This window comes from Pelodiscus sinensis, chromosome 1 (genome assembly GCF_052426305.1).
Source record: "Pelodiscus sinensis isolate ZL-2025 chromosome 1, ASM5242630v1, whole genome shotgun sequence".
Classification (NCBI taxonomy): Eukaryota; Metazoa; Chordata; order Testudines; family Trionychidae; genus Pelodiscus; species Pelodiscus sinensis.
Window position 1 is genome coordinate 361164007 of NC_143052.1, and position 21858 is coordinate 361185864.

General features: G+C 52.5%; 1 protein-coding gene across 1 annotated transcript in view; it reads left to right on the plus strand.

The window, feature by feature from the left end:
• DNHD1 (dynein heavy chain domain 1) overlaps nt 1-21858 on the plus strand; it is a 274296-nt gene that overhangs the window by 152157 nt on the left and 100281 nt on the right. Inside the window, exons 19-22 of the mRNA XM_089775427.1 lie at nt 9814-9911; nt 9997-12958; nt 13163-13307; nt 13597-13789. Of these exons, the coding sequence (XP_089631553.1) occupies nt 9814-9911; nt 9997-12958; nt 13163-13307; nt 13597-13789 (3398 nt within the window). The remainder of the gene's footprint in view (nt 1-9813; nt 9912-9996; nt 12959-13162; nt 13308-13596; nt 13790-21858) is intronic.

Below are 21858 nucleotides of genomic sequence, written 5' to 3' on the forward strand. Positions count from 1 at the left end.
TTTTACGTCTCAGAACAGGCGAAGATCTACTGCCCCGCCCCTTCCTTGAAGCCCTGCCTACATTACACGAGGAAATCTAATGTAAATGTACTGCGCAGGTGCGCAGTTCAGAGAGGGCTCAAGAGCTACTCTTGGAGCCCCAGAGATCTACCGGTAGATCACGATCTACTGGTTGGTGACCACGGCTCTAGCGGGTAGAGAAGGAACGGAGGAGCCGCGCGCGCAGGCGCCCTTCAATTCCAACGACACTAGAGGGTGCCACGGCGCCTGCACAGCGCGGCAGAAACGGCTAGAAAAGTTTCTGGTCGCCGGCGCGAGGAAGCACCAGCACCCAGAGTGGAGCACCCACGGGGACACATCTCGAAGAACCACCGTTACTGCACAAGGTGAGTAACTCTTTCTTCACACATAGACATTATACACTTATATGAATAGCATATACAGAATCAGTATAAAGTAAGCTTTCAGTGGACACCTCACATGGCCCCCTTTGTACCAACTTTTGGGGCAACCCCCCCCCAGGGTTGCAGCCGTGATCTGGCTGCTCCCCTAAAATCCAGTAACGTGACAGTTATCATAGAATCATAGAATCATAGGACTGGAAGGGACCTCGAGAGGTCATCGAGTCCAGCCCCCCGCCCTCGAGGCAGGACCAAGCTCCGTCTACACCACCCCTGACAGATGTCTATCTAACCTGTTCTTAAATATCTCCAGAGAGGGAGATTCCACCACCTCCCTTGGCAATTTATTCCAATATTTGACCACCCTGACAGTTAGGAATTTTTTCCTAATGTCCAATCTAAACCTCCCTTGCTGCACTTTAAGCCCATTACTCCTTGTCCTGTCCTCAGAAACCAAGAGGAACAAATTTTCTCCTTCCTCCTTGTGACACCCTTTTCGATATTTGAAAACCGCTATCATGTCCCCCCTTAATCTTCTTTTTTCCAAACTAAACAAGCCCAGTTCATGAAGCCTGACGTCATAGGTCATGTTCTCTAGACCTTTAATCATTCTTCTCGCTCTTCTCTGTACCCTTTCCAATTTCTCCACATCTTTCTTGAAATGTGGCGCCCAGAACTGGACACAGTACTCCAGCTGAGGCCTAACTAGTGCAGAGTAGAGCGGCAGAATGACTTCCCGAGATTTGCTTACAACACACCTGTTGATACAACCTAGAATCATATTTGCTTTTTTTGCAACAGCATCACACTGTTGACTCATCTTCAACTTGTGGTCCACTATGACCCCTAGATCCCTTTCCGCCATGCTCCTTCCTAGACAGTCGCTTCCCATCTTGTATGTATGGAACTGATTGTTCCTTCCTAAGTGGAGCACTTTGCATTTCTCTTTATTAAACTTCATCCTGTTTACCTCTGACCATTTCTCTAACTTGCTAAGGTCATTTTGAATTATGTCCCTATCCTCCAAAGAAGTTGCAACCCCACCCAGTTTGGTATCATCTGCAAACTTAATAAGCGTACTCTCTATCCCAATATCTACATCATTGATGAAGATATTGAACAGTACGGGTCCCAAAACAGACTCTTGCGGAACTCCACTTGTTATCCCTTTCCAGCAGGATTTAGCACCGTTAACAACGACTCTCTGACTACGGTTATCCAGCCAATTATGCACCCACCTTATCGTGGCCCTATCTAAGTTATATTTGCCTAGTTTATCAATAAGAATATCATGCGAGACTGTATCAAATGCCTTACTAAAGTCTAGGTATATGACATCCACCGCTTCTCCCTTATCCACCAGGCTCGTTATCCTAACAAAGAAAGCTATCAGATTAGTTTGGCATGACTTGTTCTTCACAAACCCATGCTGGCTATTCCCTATCACTTTATTACCTTCCAAGTGTTTGCATATGATTTCCTTAATTACCTGCTCCATTATCTTCCCTGGGACAGACGTTAAACTGATCGGTCTGTAGTTTCCTGGGTTGTTCTTATTCCCCTTTTTATAGATGGGCACAATATTTGCCCTTTTCCAGTCTTCTGGAATCTCCCCTGTCTGCCATGATTTTTCAAAGATCATAGCTAAAGGCTCAGATACCTCCTGTATCAGCTTCTTGAGTATCCTGGGATACATTTTATCAGGACCTGGTGACTTGCTGACATCTAACTTTCCTAAGTGATTTTTAACTTGTTCTTTGTGTATCCTATCTTCTAAACTTACCCTCTCTCTGCTTGTATTCACTACGTTAGGCAAACCTCCAGACTTCTCGGTGAAGACCAAAACAAAGAAGTCATTGAGCATCTCCGCCATTTCCAAGTTTCCTGTTACTGCTTCTCCCTCCTCACTGAGCAGTGGGCCTACCCTGTCCTTGGTCTTCCTCTTGCTTCTAATGTATTTATAAAAGGTCTTCGTGTTTCCCTTTATGCCTGTAGCTAGTTTGATCTCATTTTGTGCCTTTGCCTTTCTAATCTTGCCCCTGCATCCCGTGTTGCTTGCCTATATTCATCCTTTGTTATTTGTCCTAGTTTCCATTTTTTATATGACTCCTTTTTTATTTTGAGATCATGCAAGATCTCCTTGTTAAGCCAAGCTGGTCTTTTGCCATATTTTCTATCTTTCCTACACAGCGGAATTGTTTGCTTTTGGGCCCTTAACAACGTCCCTTTGAAATACTTCCAACTCTCCTCAGTTGTTTTTCCCTTCAGTCTTGCTTCCCATGGGACCTTACCTACAAGTTCTCTGAGCTTATCAAAATCTGCCTTCCTGAAATCCATAACCTCAATTGTGCTGGTCTCCCTTCTACCTTTCCTTAAGATCATGAACTCTATTATTTCGTGATCACTGTCCCCTATACTGTCTTCCACTTTCAAGTTCTCAACTAGTTCCTCCCTATTTGTTAAAACCAAATCCAGAACAGCTTCTCCTCTGGTAGCTTTTTCAACCTTCTGAAACAGAAAGTTGTCTCCAATGCAGTCCAGAAACTTATTGGATAGCCTGTGCCCCGCTGTGTTAGTTTCCCAACATATGTCTGGATAGTTGAAGTCCCCCATCACCACCAAATCTTGGGCTTTGGCTAGTTTTGTTAATTGTTTAAAAAAGGCCTCATCCACCTCTTCCACCTGGCTAGGTGGCCTGTAGTAGACTCCTAGCATGACATCACCCTCATTTTTTACCCCTTTTAGCTTAACCCAGAGACTCTCTACACAGCTATCTCCTACGTTCATCTCCACTTCAGTCCAAGTGTGTACATTTTTAATATACAAGGCAACCCTCCTCCCTTTTTTCCCTGTCTGTCCTTCCTGAGCAAGCCGTACCCTTCCATACCAACATTCCAATCGTGCGTCCCAGCCCACCAGGTTTTTGTAATACCAATGATATCATAGTTGTATTTATTTGTTAGCAATTCCAGTTCTTCCTGCTTATTACCCATACTTCTCGCATTTGTATATAGGCATCTAAGATACTGATTTGATCTTGCCTCCCTGTTGTGCCCTGACCCTCCTTTCTCCTTGCCATTAGAGGCCATAGTCCCCCCCATTTCCAACCCATCTCCCAGTCAGCACTTACCTGTGGGCTTTGCTCATCTGTCCCCGTCGAACCTAGTTTAAAGCCCTCCTCACAAGTTAGCCAGTCTGTGTCCAAACAAGGCCTTCCTGCTCCTGGAAAGGTGAACTCCATCTCTGCCAAGCAGTCCTTCCTGGAAGAGCACCCCGTGGTCCAGGAAGCCAAAGCCTTCCTGGCGACACCATCCTCGCAGCCAGGCATTCACCTCCAGGATGCACCTCTCTCTGCCCGGGCCCCTGCCTTTGACAGGAAGGATCGAAGAGAATACCAGCTGTGCCCCAAACTCCCTCACCTGTACTCCCAAAGTCCTGTAGTCACGCTTGATCCGCTCAGTGTCACACCTGGCAGTATCATTTGTGCCCACATGGATGAGTAGCATGGGGTAGTAGTCAGAGGGCCGGATAATCCTCGACAATGCCTCCGTAACATCTCGGATACGGGCCCCTGGCAGACAGCATACCTCTTGAGATGAACTGTCAGGGCGACAGATGGGCGCCTCCGTTCCCCTCAGAAGAGAGTCTCCAACCACCACTACCCTACGTTTCTGTCTGGTCTCTTCCACTGTGGGGGGTGACTCCTTGTCTCCTGCAGAAAGTATAGTGTAATGGTTATGTAACAATACAGTGGGAGGGTTAGGAGCAGGGGTGGAACACTGCCTGCTGCCAGAAGTAACCAGCTGCCAGTGCTCACCCTGCACCACTGCCTCCTCCATAAGTGGCAGGTCAGCAGTCCCACATCCTAGGACAGTGACCTCAGTGGACTCCACAGGAATACTGTCCAGAAACTCCTTATGGCCTCGAATGCTCCTCAGCCTGGCCACCTCCTCCTGTAGCTCTCCCACCTGCTGCCTGAGAGATTCCACCAGCAGGCACCTTTCACAATGGTTGTCTCCCCCAGCCTGGATATCAGTCAGTGGGAATTGCAAGCCACAAATACTGCAAGACCACACCAGGACCTGGGTAGAGGCATCCATGCTCAGGTTCTCTGTCTGGATACAGGCACAGGTGGAGGAGACAGGAGAAGTATTGGCACAAGCGCTTCGGGTCACCATCAGTCACTCCCTCTGCTTAACTCCCTCTTCAACTCCCCTGTCTGCAGGGGTTATAGAACCCAATCTCACCTACCCTGAACGGGTTCTCCCAATCCCAAAGAACCAGCCACAGATCCCAGTGAGATTTCACTTTGGATCTTTCCCGATTGAGCTTGCTGGGCCAATCCTTTAGAATCTAAAATCTAAAGGCTTATTAATAAAATAAAGAAAAGGTGGATAATAAGGTTATTAAGGAGAATACATCACATGCACCAGTCCCCCAGTTCTCGATGCAGGCTCTCAGCAGAGATGTTACAAACTGCCAGCTGAGAAGTCTCTGTTGCCCATCCTCTGTCAGGATGGGTCGGCCTCCTTCCCGCTCGCTGCCCCTCGCAAGGCTGCATCTGGGGTCAGTAGCAAGACTCCAAGATGGAGACTGCTTCATGGCACTTATAGATCCATTCTTGGTACCAGCTGGAGTTGGTCACATGATACATGTTTCACATACCAGTGTCCATGAGGTACTGGCCAGTCTGCAGGTTTCCAGGCGCATTCCTCGTGTGTGTATTGGCTACCCCGAGAGCCATTGTCCTTGGAGCCGTGCTAGTTAGCACAGTCATTCACTGGAGATTCCTTCTTTATAACAGGCAGTCTAGGCGCATTGCTCTGTCTCAGGTAGAGAACATTCACACTACCAGCCCAGAGCCCATATTCATAACTTCACATACAAATATCACACTAGTACATGAGTAGCAGAAGGACCCAGAAGAGAAGGGTCTCTTCCCCATAACCGCTGGCAGATAAAAGGAAGAAAATCTCCCCGCCTGAGAGGACGGCGGAAGATAAGCCAGGGTCCTCTGGCTCTGTCCTGCGAACCTCAGTACCCGGGTTAGGGACAAAAGTAAAGAAGGCTGCAGCGTCCAAAAGAGCCTCTTTGGCGCCAAGCTGCACCCACGCTACAAAGGTGCCAGCACCTCTCCGCTCGACCCTGCAAGCGGCGTCGGAGCAACAGCCACCTGTGCGGACAGCAGCGGCACCGGAGGGAACTCTCCCAGCACTGGCAACACAACAAGCTCCGTTGTCGGCACCGCGCGGCAGTCCTGCAACACAAACAGCCCCTGCACCAGTAAACACAGCAGTGCCGCAACTTGTTCAAACACAGGCACTGGAGCAGGAGCCGGCACTGAGGCACTTCTGTTAATACGGGGAGACAGGGGACTTCCCACTCACCTTCTCCAAGATTTTCACCGGGTCCTTCTCCTTCTCTTTCTCCAATATATCAATCGCCTCTGCACCATGTCTACCGGCACCACAGCCTAAGGGTATGTCTAGACTGCATCCCTCTGTCGGCAGAGGGATGCAGATTAGGCACGTCGACATTGCAAATGAGGCAGGGATTTAAATATCCCATGCATAATTTGCATAAAAATGGCCTGTAAATCTCCTTGCAGGAGGCATAAGGGATCTGTGGAAAAAGGCTTTCTTCTCCACAGATCCCACTCTAGACTGCCACTTTTTGCCAACAAACTGCTGAGTCAGCAAAACGTGGTGGCCATTTTATGCAAATAAGGCATGGGATATTTAAATCCCTGCCTCATTTGCAATGTCAACCAGCCTAATCTGCATCCCTCTGCCGACAGAAGGATGCAGTCTAGACATACCCTAAGATAGCGGTTCTACCATAGGCGCTATTCCCCATATGGGCACCCGTGCTACAGCAACTGCTACAGGCACCGATCCTACTCTCCGCCATACAGACGGTCACCACGCTATTGCTATTCTCTGCGTGCCACCTACGAGAGGTGACATACCAGTTGTAGATCATCCAGGTGTTCATCGCCTCACCCATCAGATCGATATTACGATCATCACCATGATTCTCCGTACCTGTCACGTTCACATGTCCACCACCGTACACAGCAACAACCCTCATGCGCCAGCCCACCAATAGCGGGACACACACCACCACAGCAACACCATAACCGTCAGCTGACCTCTCCAACACACAGCCCGGGTGCCACAACACAGCGATCGGACTTAGAGGACAAATAATTGTCAGAAGTGGAGGACCAGCAGACTGAAAATCCAATTCCTGGCTGCTCATCCTCTTCACTAGACAAGGCGGTTTTCCCAGCAGACACATCTCCACCGGACGATTTTAAACAGTTTCCAGGACCTCTTCAAGCGTGCGGCTCAGTCCCAGGAAATCCAGCTAACAGAAGTGCAAACGAAACAGCATTGACTGCTGAAAAATTTGCACCGAAGGCAGAGCGCGAAAGTTGCATCCCTATTGTTGAAGCTATTATGGAAGCGGCAGACATCATCTGGCAGACACCAGCTTCGGTGCCATCAACCTGCGGGAGAGCGGACAAGAAATATTTTGTCCTTTCCAAGAATCTAGAATTCCTCTTTAACCACCCACAGCCGAATTCACTGGTGGTAGACGCAGCACAGCAGCAGTATAAGACAACACCAGATGTCAAAAAGTTAGACATATTCGGCAAGAAAGTATACTCCTTGGCAACCCTGCATTTCTAATTATGCTGCCTTGTTATCGAATCACAACTTTGACAATTCTGAAAAGATAGCACAGCTTCTTCAATACCTGCCAGAAAGCAAGCGTCCCCTCTTAAAGTCTCTTGTGCAAGAGGGTTTTGTGGTGGCACGAGCGAGTTTGCAGATCTCGCTGGATGTGGCAGACACAGCAGCTCTCACCACTGCAACTGCGATAGCAATGAGGCATTCTTCTTGGCTTACTTCCGCAGCAGTTCCAAAGGAGCTTCACATGAAAGTGGAAGGACCTCCCTTTTGACAAAAACAAGTTGTTCACAGAAAAGATGGATGAGGTCCTCCGGACAAGATTCCCGGTCTATTCTCCACGTCCTGGGGATGTACACACACCCCCTTCGACGCAAAAGATACTATCCATAGCAGAGGAGGTACGACTACCCCTCTCAGAGACAACAATACCAGCAGCGACCTATAGAACAATCACCTGCAAAACAGCGCCCACGTCATAGGCGACCCCAACCATCCCGTACACTCAATCAACAAAACTCCAAGCAGCAAGTTTGCTGGTTCGGTCGAGGGCCTGCAACAAGGCCTTACAGTGAAGATGGAACAACAGGTCACTCATCTTTTTCACCACCGACTTTGACCTTTTCAACATCAATGGGCGGCGATTACATTGGACCGCTAGGTATTACAACTCGTGGTATCTGGGTATCTGGATGTAGTCTAGACGCTCTTTGTCGACAGAAGCTTTGTCGACAGTATCTGTTGACAAAAGTTCTGTTGACAAAAGCCTATAGTTTTAAATGCATCCTATGATTCTATGATCTCCCCACCTCCCATCAGACACCCCAGTGTTCCCCATGCCCCACCCAGCCCCCACCTTACACAGGGGAGAGGTTATAACCCATCTTTCCACCTCCCCTCACACATTGCTGGAGCTGTTCCCACCCACGCTCACAGGGGCTCTGCCTGCCCACACCCACGTGGGAGGTTGTTCCCGCCCACACTCGCTGGAGCTGTTCCCACCCATGGTCGCAGGGGCTCTGCCTGCCCACACCCAGGTGGGAGGTTGTTCCCACCCACGATCGCAGGGGCTCTGCCTGCCCACACCCACGTGGGAGGTTGTTCCCGTCCACACTCGCTGGAGCTGTTCCCACCCATGGTCACAGGGGCTCTGCCTGCCCACACCCACGTGGGAGGTTGTTCCTGCCCACACTCACTGGAGCTGTTCCCACCCACACTCACAGGGGCTCTGCCTGCCCCCACCCACGTGGGAGGTTGTTCCCGCCCACACCCAGGTGGGAGGTTGTTCCCACCCACGATCGCAGGGGCTCTGCCTGCCCACACCCACGTGGGAGGTTGTTCCCGTCCACACTCGCTGGAGCTGTTCCCACCCATGGTCACAGGGGCTCTGCCTGCCCACACCCACGTGGGAGGTTGTTCCCGTCCACACTCGCTGGAGCTGTTCCCACCCACGATCGCAGGGGCTCTGCCTGCCCCCACCCACGTGGGAGGTTGTTCCCGTCCACACTCGCTGGAGGTGTTCCCACCCATGGTCGCAGGGGCTCTGCCTGCCCACACCCACGTGGGAGGTTGTTCCCGTCCACACTCGCTGGAGCTGTTCCCACCCATGGTCACAGGGGCTCTGCCTGCCCACACCCACGTGGGAGGTTGTTCCCGTCCACACTCGCTGGAGCTGTTCCCACCCACGATCGCAGGGGCTCTGCCTGCCCACACCCACCTGGGAGGTTGTTCCCGTCCACACTCGCTGGAGCTGTTCCCACCCACGCTCGCAGGGACTCTGCCTGCCCACACCCACGTGGGAGGTTGTTCCCGTCCACACTCGCTGGAGCTGTTCCCACCCACGCTCGCAGGGACTCTGCCTGCCCACACCCACGTGGGAGGTTGTTCCCGTCCACACTCGCTGGAGCTGTTCCCACCCATGGTCGCAGGGGCTCTGCCTGCCCACACCCTCATGGGAGGTTGTTCCCGTCCACACTCGCTGGAGCTGTTCCCACCCACGATCGCAGGGGCTCTGCCTGCCCACACCCACCTGGGAGGTTGTTCCCGTCCACACTCGCTGGAGTTGTTCCCACCCACGCTCGCAGGGGCTCTGTCTGCCCACACCCACATGGGAAGTTGTTCCCGCCCACACTCGCAAGGGCTCTTCCTGCCCACGCCCACCTGGGGGGCTATTCCCGCCCACGCTTGCAGAGGCTTTTCCCGCCCATGATTTTCAGGGCTGTTTCTGTCCATGCCCAACTGGGGGGGGTGGTTCCTGCCCAAGGCTGCTAGGTCTGTTTCTGCCCTCGCCCACCAGAGCTGTTCCCACCCTTGCCCGCCGGGACTGTTCCTGCCCTTACCTGCCAGAGCTGTTCCCACCCACGCCCACTGGGGCTGTTCCCACCCACACCCACATGGTGGCTGTTCCTGCCCATGCCTGGTGGGGCTGTTCCCACCCATGCCCATCTGGGGGGCTGTTCCCACTCACGTCTGCTGGGTCTGTTCCTGCCCATGGCCTCTAGTGCAGGTTCACCACAGCTGTCTGCCTGCCACTGTGTGCTTTGTAGGCTGTGCCTCCATTCTGCTTCAGCTTTGCAAGTGCAGTGGCCCACCCTAGTCGGGACCAACCCCTGAGCCTTTCCCTCTCTAGCATGGGGCATGCATCCTCTGGCACAGGGAGCAAGCCAGTGCCCTGGAAGGCACCTTGGGAATGCTCAGCTCCATACTCCTCTCAACAGGAACCCTCCTGGATGTCTGGGTCAGTTTCCAGCAGAAGTGGATTTTCCTGAATATAGTCCTGTATGAGATGGACATCAGTCTGCCCAGCAGGGAGCTGGTAAGTTGTCTCCCTCCCCACTGCTTCTGTTCCCTGCCTCTTGGGGTTTCCCTTCCACGGCCTGATGCTGCTGTCCTTGGCCCAGGAGTGCCTTTTTCAGCAGCTGGACGGCAGATTCCGGGAGCTCATGCAGGTGACGTCCACCCACCCACTGGTGCTGTCCAGCGTGATGCCGCTGGCTACGTGCAGCCGGGAGAGTCGCTTCATGGGAGTGCCCCTGCAGACCATGCTGGACCAGGGCGTCGAGGACCTGCAGCTCATCATCCAGTCCCTGGAGTACGTGCTGGAGGCCACACGCATGGGCTTCCCCCGCCTCTTCTTCCTCAGCAACGCAGAGGTGGTGGCCATGGTGGCCTCGCCTTTGGAGCCCACGGAGGTGACCAGCTGGGCCCGCCGCTGCTTCCCCGCTGTGCATCAGCTGGCCTTCCGTGAACCCTCGGCCACTCATGACCCTGCCATCTACGGTGTCCTGCTGCCTACGGTGGAGGCCACAGGTCTGGTGGGAGCCTGTGGGGAGACGGTGCTGCTGTGCTCCCCATTGCTGCTCCACCAGAAGGTCACTAAATGGCTGTGCAACCTGGAGCAGCACATGAAAGAGGCCCTCTTCTACCTGCTGCAGGGGTGCATGGTCCGGCGCCTGGCCCTGCGCCCCCAGCTTGACGTGGCCTTTGAGCAGCGCCCAGGCCCCACCGAGCTGCCACTGCACCTACTGGTGGAGCACTGGGTGCAGCTGGCGACAGATTTCCCAGCCCAGTGTGTGCTGCTGGCCGAGCAGGCCTGGTGGCACGTGGACGTGCAGGAGCGTCTCTTCAGCTCCATGCGCAAGCCTGGCCTGAAGCTCAAGCACAAACTCAAGCTGGAGGCCCTGGCCCATTATGTCCGCAACTACTGCAGTAGCCATGCAGGGCAGCCGGGCAGAACCCGGATGAGTACGCTGCTGGGGGCCCTGCTGACCATCACCGTGCACCAGCGCGACGTGCTGGCTCGCCTCCTGGAGCGCAAGGTCGACTCACCCACCGCCTTTGACTGGGCCCAGCTGCTCAAGTACCGGCTAGCTGTGCACCCCGAAAGTGCCAGGGCCGTGGGTGCCCCTGTTGAGACCTGGGCTGCCAGCTCCCCAGGCTGCTGGGCCGAGACCCTTGACATGAGCCTGCACTATGACTACGAGTATGTGGGGAACTGCCCCCACCTGGTGGGGAGCCCCCAGCTGGAGAGGAGCTTCCTGGGGCTGCTGCTGGCGCTGCAGGAGTTCCACTGCGGAGCTGCTCTTGGCTGCTACGGGGCTGGGAAAACAGCCGCTGTGCAGCAGTTGGCCAGGGCGCTGGGGCGCCAGGTCGTCACCCTGCACTGTTCCCATCAGATGGGTCTGGGCTGCCTCAGCAGGCACCTGAGTGGGGCTGTGCAGGCTGGGGCCTGGTTGCTGCTGGAGGCCGTGGACCAACTGGAGCCCGGTGTCCTGTCCAGCTTCAGCCAGCTCCTGTCAGACCTGCAGAGGCTCTGCATGGGCCTGCGGGAGGGGGAGCCCCAGGTGACCCCCACCGACCAGAGCAAGGATGGGGAGGGGCAGAAGCAGCCTATTAGGGCCCTGCCAGAGTTGGGCTTGGATGAGGCCGAGCCCTTCCAGCCCTGCGTGCTGGGGAACATCCTCTTTGGGGAGCGGCTGCTGCGGGTCAGGGAGACCTATGGCTGCCTGGCCACCATGCGGCGCGTGCCTGAGCTCCTGCGCCTGGTCCTGCGCCCCGTGTGCCTGCTGCCCCCCGCGCTGCACAAGGTGGCAGAGGTGATGCTGCTGGCAGCTGGTTTCCGGGAAGCAGAGCCCCTGGCCAAGAAGCTCAGTTCTTTCTTCTGGCTGGAGGGGGAGCTGGGCCCGGGCCCTGCCCCCAGCCGCCTGGCCCTGCTCCAGAGGGTCATTGAGGCAGCCATTGGCACAGTGTATCCGCCCACCACCAGGCCAGAGGTACAGGCCTTTGAGAGCCTGGCTGAGGAGCCTGCTCTCCTCCGAGCTCTCTGCCTCTCACCCTTCCTGGCCTCCATGGAGGAGCCCAGGCTGAGTAGAGTGTGGGAGCTTCTCCGTGGGCTCTTCCCGGCCTCCTGCTCCCTGCTCCCCGAGGCCCGGGTCCCCCCCCAGCTGCTGAGTGCTGTGGCAGCCCAGCTGCATGAGGACAAGCTCCACACTGACTCCGAACTCACCAGCACCATGGTGCAGCTTCACCAGGCCCTGATGGGCTCACCGGGAGTCCTGCTGCTGGGGCCCTCGGGCAGCGGCAAGACCACAGCCTGGAAGACCCTGGCCAAGGTGCTGAGCAGGCTGGCTGCGAGCGAGTCCCTGGAGCTGACGGCAGGAGCAGGCAGGCCGAGCACCCGGAGGGATGTGGCATATCGGCCCGTCAGCACTGTCTGCCTCTGCCCCAACGGCCTCAGTGCCGCCGAGTTCCTGGGCTGGCTGGAGGGAGGCATCTGGCGGGAGGGTGTTTTCTCCCGGCTCCTGCAAGGAGCAGCTGCCTCAGCCCCTGCCTCTGGGCTGGGCGTGCCAGGCACCCAGCAATGGCTGGTGCTGGACGGCTCTGCCAGTGCCGAGTGGCTGGACCCCATCTCCTCACTGCTCCGCGCAGAGCCCGCTGTCAGCCTGCCGAGTGGGCAGTGGCTCCAGCCCCCGGAGACTGTGAAGTTCCTCTTTGAGATGCCTGACGGCTCCAGCATTTCTCCATCCATCTCCACGCACTGCACCCTCCTGCACTGCAGGGGCGCGTGCGTCTGGCAAGCGCTGCTGGCCTCGGCTCTCGCCACTGTCTCCCACATGCACAACATGAGCCAGGAGAGCGTGGCCATGCTGCGTGGCCTTGCTGCCGACGTCGTGCCCCCCACGCTGACCTTCCTGCAGCAGAACTGCAGCTCCGTCCTGCAGCCGCACGCCGACCTGTGCAGCCCCGTGGCCTGCGGAGTCCCGGAGACCGCAGCCTTCACCCGCCTCCTGAAGGTTCTACTGGAGCAGCACCTGAGCCCCGACAAGGTGAAGGCCCAGCCCCTGAGACGGGGGGACCCAGCAGGTGAGGGGAATCCCAGCAGGACTTTTGTGCTCTCCCTTGCTCTTCCAGGGTGCCCCAGGGTCCTGTGGGTGGAGGCTGCCCGGGAGTCATAAATGCTTGTGATGAGGCCAGTAAGGATCTGGCATCCTCGCAGAGTTCCAGGCTTTGCCAATGAGCCAGGCCAGTGGCCCCTGCCTCAGGGTGACTGACGCTTCCTCTCTCCAGTGGCTGAGGACAGCTGTGCTGGAGTCGCAAAGGCCCACTCCCACCGGCACTTGGATGAAACTGTCCCCGCCCATCACCATCTGCTTGTCCGCAGCATCTTTGTCTTTGCCTTCATCTGGGGGTTCGGTGGCCACCTGCATCCCAGGTACCAGTTTGGGGTTCACTAAGTCTGGGCCAGTGGGCCCACTCCTGGCCCATCTCCCGCTAGCCACGCCAATGAGGCTCAGGAGTGAGCAGCGCTGCGAGGTGAACATAGTGGATGGAAGAGTTGGGGGATGGGGGGGACGCCAGCAGCCAAGGTCCTGGGCTGGGGAGGAAAGTCAGGAGCCAGGACTCTCTGATTCCAGCCTGCCTCTGGGAGCAGAGCGGGTCTAGCTGTCCCAGTTAGGGCCAGGCAGGGAGCTGCCCTCCATCTCTCTGCCTGTCTTTTGCAGGCACTGGGCTCTCTTTGACAGCTTTGCTCGTAGAGTCCTGTCCAGCAGCTGCTACGCCATCGAGCTGCCCTCAGCCGAGTCTGTCTTTGACGTCTGTCTCCAGCCCGAGGACGGGAAACTGGAGGTCTTTGATGGGAAATTTCTGTCCAGCAGATTCAAGGCAGTTCCTCTCAGCTTCACCATCCTGCCCCAGGTACGGCCTGGCCCCGGGGGTCCCCATGAGCTGCCCCAGGTACGGCCTGGCCCCGGGGGTCCCCATGAGCTGCCCCAGGTACGGCCTGGTCTTGGGGGTCCCCATGAGCTGCCCCAGGTACAGCTTGGCCCCAGGGGTCCCCATGAGCTGCCCCACCCTGCTCCAGGTACAACCTGGTCCCTGGGGGTTCCCATTGTGATGGGTTGAGTCACAGAGTTTCCCTTGAAACTGTCTCCTGATGAGCTGCGCATGGCACTGAGCCTGCCCGCCAGCCCTGTGGGGTACTCCACCACCCTGTCCTGTTCAATGTTTTCTTTATTTGTATACTCCAAAAAACCCCAAGCCCTCACTGATGTAATCCCCAACTGAGGCACCTCACTCCCCTGGTGCCAAAAGTTCTGATCTTCTGCAGCCAAGGCACCAAGTTGGGGTAGGACCCTCCCAGCCAAATAACAGAGACACTGATTACAGCTCAGCTCTGGGAATGCTCAAGTACAGAGACTTGACAGCCCCGTGGGCACAGCCCCAGTGGAAGCAAACCCCCCCAATAAATCCATCTGACTCTACATAAATGTTTTACACAGCAAGCTCCTAAAGTTCCCTCCCTTTATCAATGGCAGAGAGAGGTGCACAGCTGTTGTGTCCCCTCCCCTCCCCCCCCCCCGTAACCATTATTTCTTCTTCGAGTGATGTCTCCATGGGTGCTCCACTGTAGGTATTGGGCTTGTCCCAGCACCGCAGATTCGTCAGCAGTGGTCTCATGCGCATCAGGCGCCTCGTGCCATTTGCGCCATTTCTCAGAGCGTGCGGTCCGGCTCCTGCCAGTTCCTCCTAACCATCCTTTGGTCACAGATGGAGTGAGCTCTTTCTCCTTAGATCCTGTCAGAAATTAAATTACTTTTAGTTGAGTTTTAGATAGTTATTGTTCTCTTAACAGTTCTTAGTTAGCTTTAGCAGTAGGTCAATAGTTTCTTCTTTTTACATTTTAAAAAACCCTATAAAAAAACCAACAAATAATATATGTATACGTTTATACGTAGATAGATAGAAAGCAGGCAATCATGCCGGGATCGCCTGGTTTAAAAAACGTGATGCTTGCAGGGAGCCCATGCCAGCGTCTGACAGGCATTCCCGTTGCATACGATGTCTCAGGGCGGGACACATTCCCCAGAAATGACCTCACTGCTCCAAACTGATGGCACGAGTGCGCAGAGACAGAGAAATGAGGCTCAGAATGCTTCTTTTCGATAAAGCACTGGAGCCTTCTCAAAAGGACCCTTCCGCACCCATGTCTGACTCAGTGAAAAAAGATAAGCGCCGAGCAACCTCACCAAGCTCTCAGGTTTCAGCCAAGAAGAGGCCCTCTCTGACAGGGTCCTTTCTACCAATCCATGTTAGCATTGGAGACAAGCCGGACTCGTCAGGATGGTCCCATTATGCCGCCCAGACAAGACAAAACTGGGCCATAGTGTATCGGCACCGGGTCTAAGACTGACACGGGGATCACCATCGGCACCTACGCCATCCACGGCACCAATGACGGTGCTGGCGGTGGATCTGGCACTGGTAACCACACCAGCCCCAGCGTCACACCCGGCACCAGCGGCACTGGCTACATCAGCACCATGTATAGTCCCGAGCAGGCATCCTGTTCTGCAGCCTTCTGTGGAGCCTGTACCACCACAACAACTGGCACTGACAAAAGCCCACTGCAAATGACAAGGGTCATTACTCCCTCTCCCAGTCCAGAGTCTATCACCTTTTCTCCGGGACCCCTGTCTCCTTTTCCAGCACCTTTAGACCCAATCAATGACCAACCAGCGGTACCGTGCTACAGTGGAACACCACACTACAATGATGCATCCATGAGCCATCCATCATCCCGTAGCTGTGCTCGGCACTGACATATAGCGATGTCTCCAACATCACCAAGATGCAGATCCATGTTGCTCAGATTGCCCATGTTTTCTGCATACACCCACTACCATGATGACCGGAGGAGCGGGTTTTCCTTGAGATACTCCTCACCAGCTAGAATCTATTACAACCGCCATTACGATCACTCTTATTATGAATATCACTGCCCGACACACTATTCCATTTCTCCGCGCCGTTCTAGACATTGGTCATCTTGCAATCACAGATCAAACACCAGATGGAGCTGGATCAGATCTCCTTCTCCAACCAGCACACACCAATCCACTCCTCCACAAACTGCACCTGAACCACCTAAGCTTTCTGAACCCAAGGAAGGTCAGCTCTCGGACCACAAACAACCACAAGAGCTCTCCCCAACCGATCCATCCTTATCCTCACCTGATGAGTCAGTAATCCCAAGGGACTCATCACCACCCGATGATCTCTGCCAGTTTCAGGATCTTTTTAAATAAGTGGCAGATAGTCAGGAGGTCCAGCTCACTGAGATACAACAGAAGCAGCACCACCGTTTAAAAAATGTACAGCCATTCCAAAAGTCCAAAGTTGCCTTGCCCCTTGACGAGGCTATTCTAGAAGTGGCAGATGACATATGGCAGACCAGCAACAAACAAGAAGGCTGATAAGAAATATTTCATGCTCGCCAAAGGAATGGACTTCCTTTTCACACACCCATAACCCAGCTCTCTCGTGGTTGATGCTGCGCAGCAGGAAGCCAAGAACCCACAATATAGGTCTAATACCACCGATAAAGATAGTAAAAAACTACATCTTTTCAGTAGAAAGGTATATTCCTTAGCTACCTTAACACTGAGGATGTCTAACTATTCATCCCTCCTCACAAACCACAATTTCGATAAGTACACGAAATTGACGCTGCTGATTGAACACCTCCCAGACAACAAATGCCAAATTCTAAAAGCTGTGGTACAGGCAGAGTACACTGCTTCATGTACGGTGCTCCAGATTGCGCTTGACATCGCGGACATAGCTGCACGATCCATAGCAACGTCGGTGGTTTTGCACAGGGCTTCATGGTTGCAGTCTGCAAGAGTACCTAAAGAGCTGCAGTCGAAGATGGAGTATCTCCCCTTTGCTAGGCAGAAACTCTTTGCAGAGAAAAATGAGGTCCTTCACACTAGCAAGGACTCGAGAGCTACATTAAGAACACTGGGCATGTACATGCCTCCGTACAGACGCAAGTATTACATTCCATACCAGAGATGCAGACCCTTCCCTTACTCGACTCCTCAATACAGGACCACAGAGCAACACCGTTCTGGACAGCGTCTGCGAAAACGGCACCCACAGAACAAGATGAGTAACCAGCAGAATAATCAGCAGCAAATTTGATGCATTGGTCGAGGGTCTGCAAGCCGTTCTTCTGTCTGGTCACCAATAGGAACAGGCTCAGTTGTTCCATCACTGCCTAAAACCATTCCGAAGAATGGTGGGCCACCATTAACCACTGTTCTTGAGCTAATAACATCAGATTACTCAGTCCCCTTCAACTCCCTCCCCCGTCTCTCCCTACCTTCCCAAGCCCTTTTCAGGGACCCCTCTCACTGTTAAGAAAAGTGGTACTTCGGATCCTTACCATCGGAGCAGTGGAAAGAGTACCCAGAGAATTCCAGGGGAGGGGATTAATTTTATTCCAATTATTTTCTTACCCAGAAAAAGTTGGGCAGATGTAGACCGACACTAGATCTCCATCGACTCAACCAGCACCTTCGCAAATAGAGATTCAAAATTGTGACCTTGGCATCCATTATCCCAACTCTAGACAGTGGAGATTGGTTTGCGTCCCTTGACCTTCAGGGCACATACTTCCATGTCACGATTTCACCCAGCACACAGGCATTTTCTGAGATTTGTGATCAGAACCGAACACTTCCAATAAAGAGTCTTACCCTTTGGCCTGTCTTCAGCATCCACAGTGTTTTCAAAGACCCTTGCAGTTGTCGCGGCCCACTTCCGTCGGGTCAGGATTATTATCTTCCTTTATCTCGACAACTGTTTGATCAAGGGCCCATCCTTCGACAACACGCATCAGTGACGGCAGTCTTCAAAGCCTTTGGTCTCATAATCAGTTTCCCAAAATTGTCCATGACACCTCAACAATCTTTCGAATTCATTGGAGTGCGCCTAGACTCATCCACTGCCCGAGCTTACCTGCCTATAAACAGATTTCAGGCTATCCAGGACCTGGTACAGGTCCTCACCACAAGCCCCATCATCCCTGAACTCACCTATCACCTACTCATGGGACACATGGCAGCTACCACATACCTCATAGCCCATTCCAGGCTTCACCTTCGGTGCCTCCAACACTGGTTAGCCTTGGTCTATGTTCCTGGCAGGCACGATGTTCACAAGAGTCTCGCTATATCAGTGGTGGCCAACCCACGGCTCGCGAGCCGCATGCAGCTCTTTGATGAAAAAATAGCAGTTCCTGATTACATTTTTTTTATTAAAAACTTATCGTCAGGCTGGCCACTCCGCACAAGGTTGCTCATGGCCAGGCCACTCTGAGTCACATTCCAGTGCATGCTCATGGCTGCCATTGTGCTCATGCTCATGCTCACGTCCCCTCTCCTCCTGCCCCTCACACTTGGCGTCCCAGCCAGAACGTGCTCAAGGTTGGCCCTCTGCCCTTGGCGTCCCAGCCAACTCATGCTTAAGGCCAGACACTCAGCGCATGTGCCCTGAGCCTGCAGGGAGAGGCACATGGTGGTAGCAGCAGCGGCGGCGGCTCCAGCTCCGGGACTTGGGTGAGCGCAGGAGGGTGCCTGGCTGTGGAGGGAGGAGAGGGGAGGACGATTGGAATGGAGCGGTGGGTGCCTGGCTCGGGGAGGGGAGAGGGATTACATACGAACAGCTGTACTGGGTCAGACCAAAGGTCCATCTAGCCCAGTGTCCCGTCTGCCGACAGTGGCCAGCACCAGGTGCCCCAGAGAGGGTGGACCGAAAACAATGATCAATCGATTTGTCTCCTGCCATCCCTCTCCAGCCTCTGACAAACAGAGGCCAAGGACACCATTTTATCCCCTGGCTAATAGCCTTTTATGGACCTAACCTCGTGAAATGAGGAGTAACGGTAGTTCGAACTAGGAAGCCTACTTCGAACTACCTAGTTCGTGCCCCGTGTAGCCGCGCTGCACAGGGTTCGAACCAGCGGGGTTTTAAAAATGGCGGCTCCCCGCTTATGCAAATGAAGCCCGGGAAATTCAAATCCCGGGCTTCATTTGCAAGTGCGGTATGCCTACATTACCCTCCTAGTTCGAACTAGTGGGGTAGTGTAGACATACCCTATTATAGTCCTAGCCTTCACAGCCTCCTCTGGCAAGGAGTTCCACAGGTTGACAATGCGCTGTGCGAAGAACTTTCTTTTATTAGTTTTAAACCTGCTCCCCATTAATTTCATTTGGTGTCCTCTAGTTCTTCTATTTAGGGAACTAATAAATAACTTTTCTTTATCCGCCCTCTCCACACCACTCATGATTTTATAGACCTCCATCATATCCCCCCTCAGTCTCCTCTTTTCTAAACTGAAAAGTCCCAGTCTCTTTAACCTCTCCTCATATGAGACCCATTCCAAACCCCTAATCATTTTAGTTGCCCTTTTCTGAACCCTTTCCAAGGCCAAAATATCTTTTTTGAGGTGAGGAGACCACATCTGTACACAGTATTCAAGATGTGGGCGTACCATAGTTTTATACAGGGGCAGTAAGATATTCTGGGTCTTATTTTCTATCCCTTTCTTAATAATTCCTAGCATCCTATTTGCCTTTTTGACCGCCGCTGTACACTGTGTAGAAGTTTTCAGAGAACTGTCCACGATAACTCCAAGATCTCTTTCCTGATTTGTCGTAGCCAAATTAGCCCCCATCATACTGTACATATAGTTGAATTTTCCCAATGTGCATTACTTTACACTTATCCACATTAAATTTCATTTGCCATTTTGTTGCCCAATCACTCAGTTTGGTGAGATCTTCTTGGAGTCCCTCACAGTCTGCTTCTGTCTTGACTATCCTAAATAGTTTGGTATCATCTGCAAACTTTACCACCTCACTGCTTATCCCTTTCTCCAGATCATTTATGAATAAGTTGAAAAGGACTGGTCCCAGGACTGACCCTTGGGGGACACCACTAGTTACCCCTCTCCAATCTGAAAATTTACCATTTATTCCTACCCTTTGTTTCCTGTCTTTTAACCAGTTCTCAATCCAAGAAAGGACCTTCCCTCTTATCCCATGGCCATGTAATTTACACAAGAGCCTTTAGTGAGGGACCTTGTCAAAGGCTTTCTGAAAATCTAAGTATACTATATCTACTGGATCCCCCTTGTCCGCATGTTTGTTAACCCCTTCAAAGAACTCTAAGGCTGTGTCTACACTGGGCCACTTATTCCGGAAAAGCAGCTGCTTTTCCGGAATAAGCTGCGAGCTGTCTACACTGGCCCCTTGAATTTCTGGAAAAGCAGTGACGATTTACTGTAAGAAATCAGCTGCTTTTCCGGAAAAACTATGCTGCTCCCACTCGGGCAAAAGTCCTTTTTCCGGAAAACTGTTCCGGAAAAGGGCCAGGGTAGACAGCACAGTAGTCTTTTCCGCAAAAAAGCCCCAATCGCGAAAATGACGATCAGGGCTTTTCTCCAGAAAAGCGCGTCTACATTGGCCACGGACGCTTTTCCGGAAAAAGGGCTTTTCCGGAAAAGCATCCTGCCAATGTAGACGCTCTTTTTCCAGAAATACTTATAATGGAAAACTGTTCCGTTTTAAGCATTTCCGGAAAAAGGTGCCAGTGTAGACACAGCCTAATAGATTAGTAAGACAGGATTTCCCTTTACAGAAACCATGTTGACTTTTGTCCAACAAATTATGTTCTTCTACATGCTTCACAATTTTATTCTTTACTATTGTTTCGACTAATTTGCCCGGTACTGAAGTTAGACTTACCGGTCTGTAATTGCCAGGATCGCCTCTAGAGCCCTTTTTAAATATTGGTGTCATGTTGGCTACCTTCCAGTCATTAGGTACAGAAGCCGATTTAAAGGATAGGTTACAAACCACAGATAATAGTTCAGCAAGTTCCCATTTGAGTTCTTTTAGAACCCTTGGATGAATGCCATCCGGTCCCGGAGATTTGTTAACATTAAGTTTTTCTATTTGCTCCAAAACCTCCTCTAATGACACTTCAATCCGGGACAGTTCCTCAGATTCATCACCCACAAAGGACGGTGCAGATTCGGGAATCTCCCCAACGTCCTCAGCCGTGAAGACTGAAGCAAAGAAATCATTTAGTTTCTCCGCAATGGCTTTATCGTCCTTGATTGCTTCTTTTATAGCTCGATCATCTAGGGGACCCACAGGTTTTTTAGCAGGCTTCCTGCTTCTAATGTACTTAAAAAACATTTTATTTCTTTTTGAGTTTTTGGTTAGCTGTTCCTCAAAATCTTTTTTTGCTTTTCTTATTACATTTTTACACTTGATTTGACAGTGCTTATGTTCCTTTCTAGTTATCTCACTAGGATTGGACTTCCACTTCTTAAAAGATACCTTTTTGTCCCTCACTGCTTCTTTTACATGGTGGTTAAGCCACGGTGACTCTTTCTTAGGTTTCTTGCTATGTTTTTTAACTTGGGGTATACATTTAAGTTGGGCCTCTATTATGGTGTCTTTAAAAAATTTCCATGCAGCTTTCAGGGATTTGGCTCTAGTCACTGTGCCTTTTAATTTCTGTTTAACTAACCTCCTCATTTTTGTGTAATTCCCCTTTCTGAAATTAAATGCCAGAGTGCTGGACTGCTGAGGTGTTCTTCCCACTACAGGGATGTTGAATGTTATTATATTATGGTCACTATTCCCAAGTGGTCCTGTAACGGTTATATCCTGGACCTGATCCTGTGCTCCACTCAGGACTAAATCGAGAATTGCCTCTCCCCTTGTGGGTTCCTGCACCAGCTGCTCCAAGAAGCAGTCATTTAAGCCATTGAGAAATTTTATCTCCGCTTCTCTTCCTGAGGTGACATGTATCCAGTCAATATGGGGGTAATTAAAATCCCCCATTATTATAGAGTTCTTTATTTTGGTAGCCTCTCTAATCTCCCTCAGCATTTCAATGTCAGTATC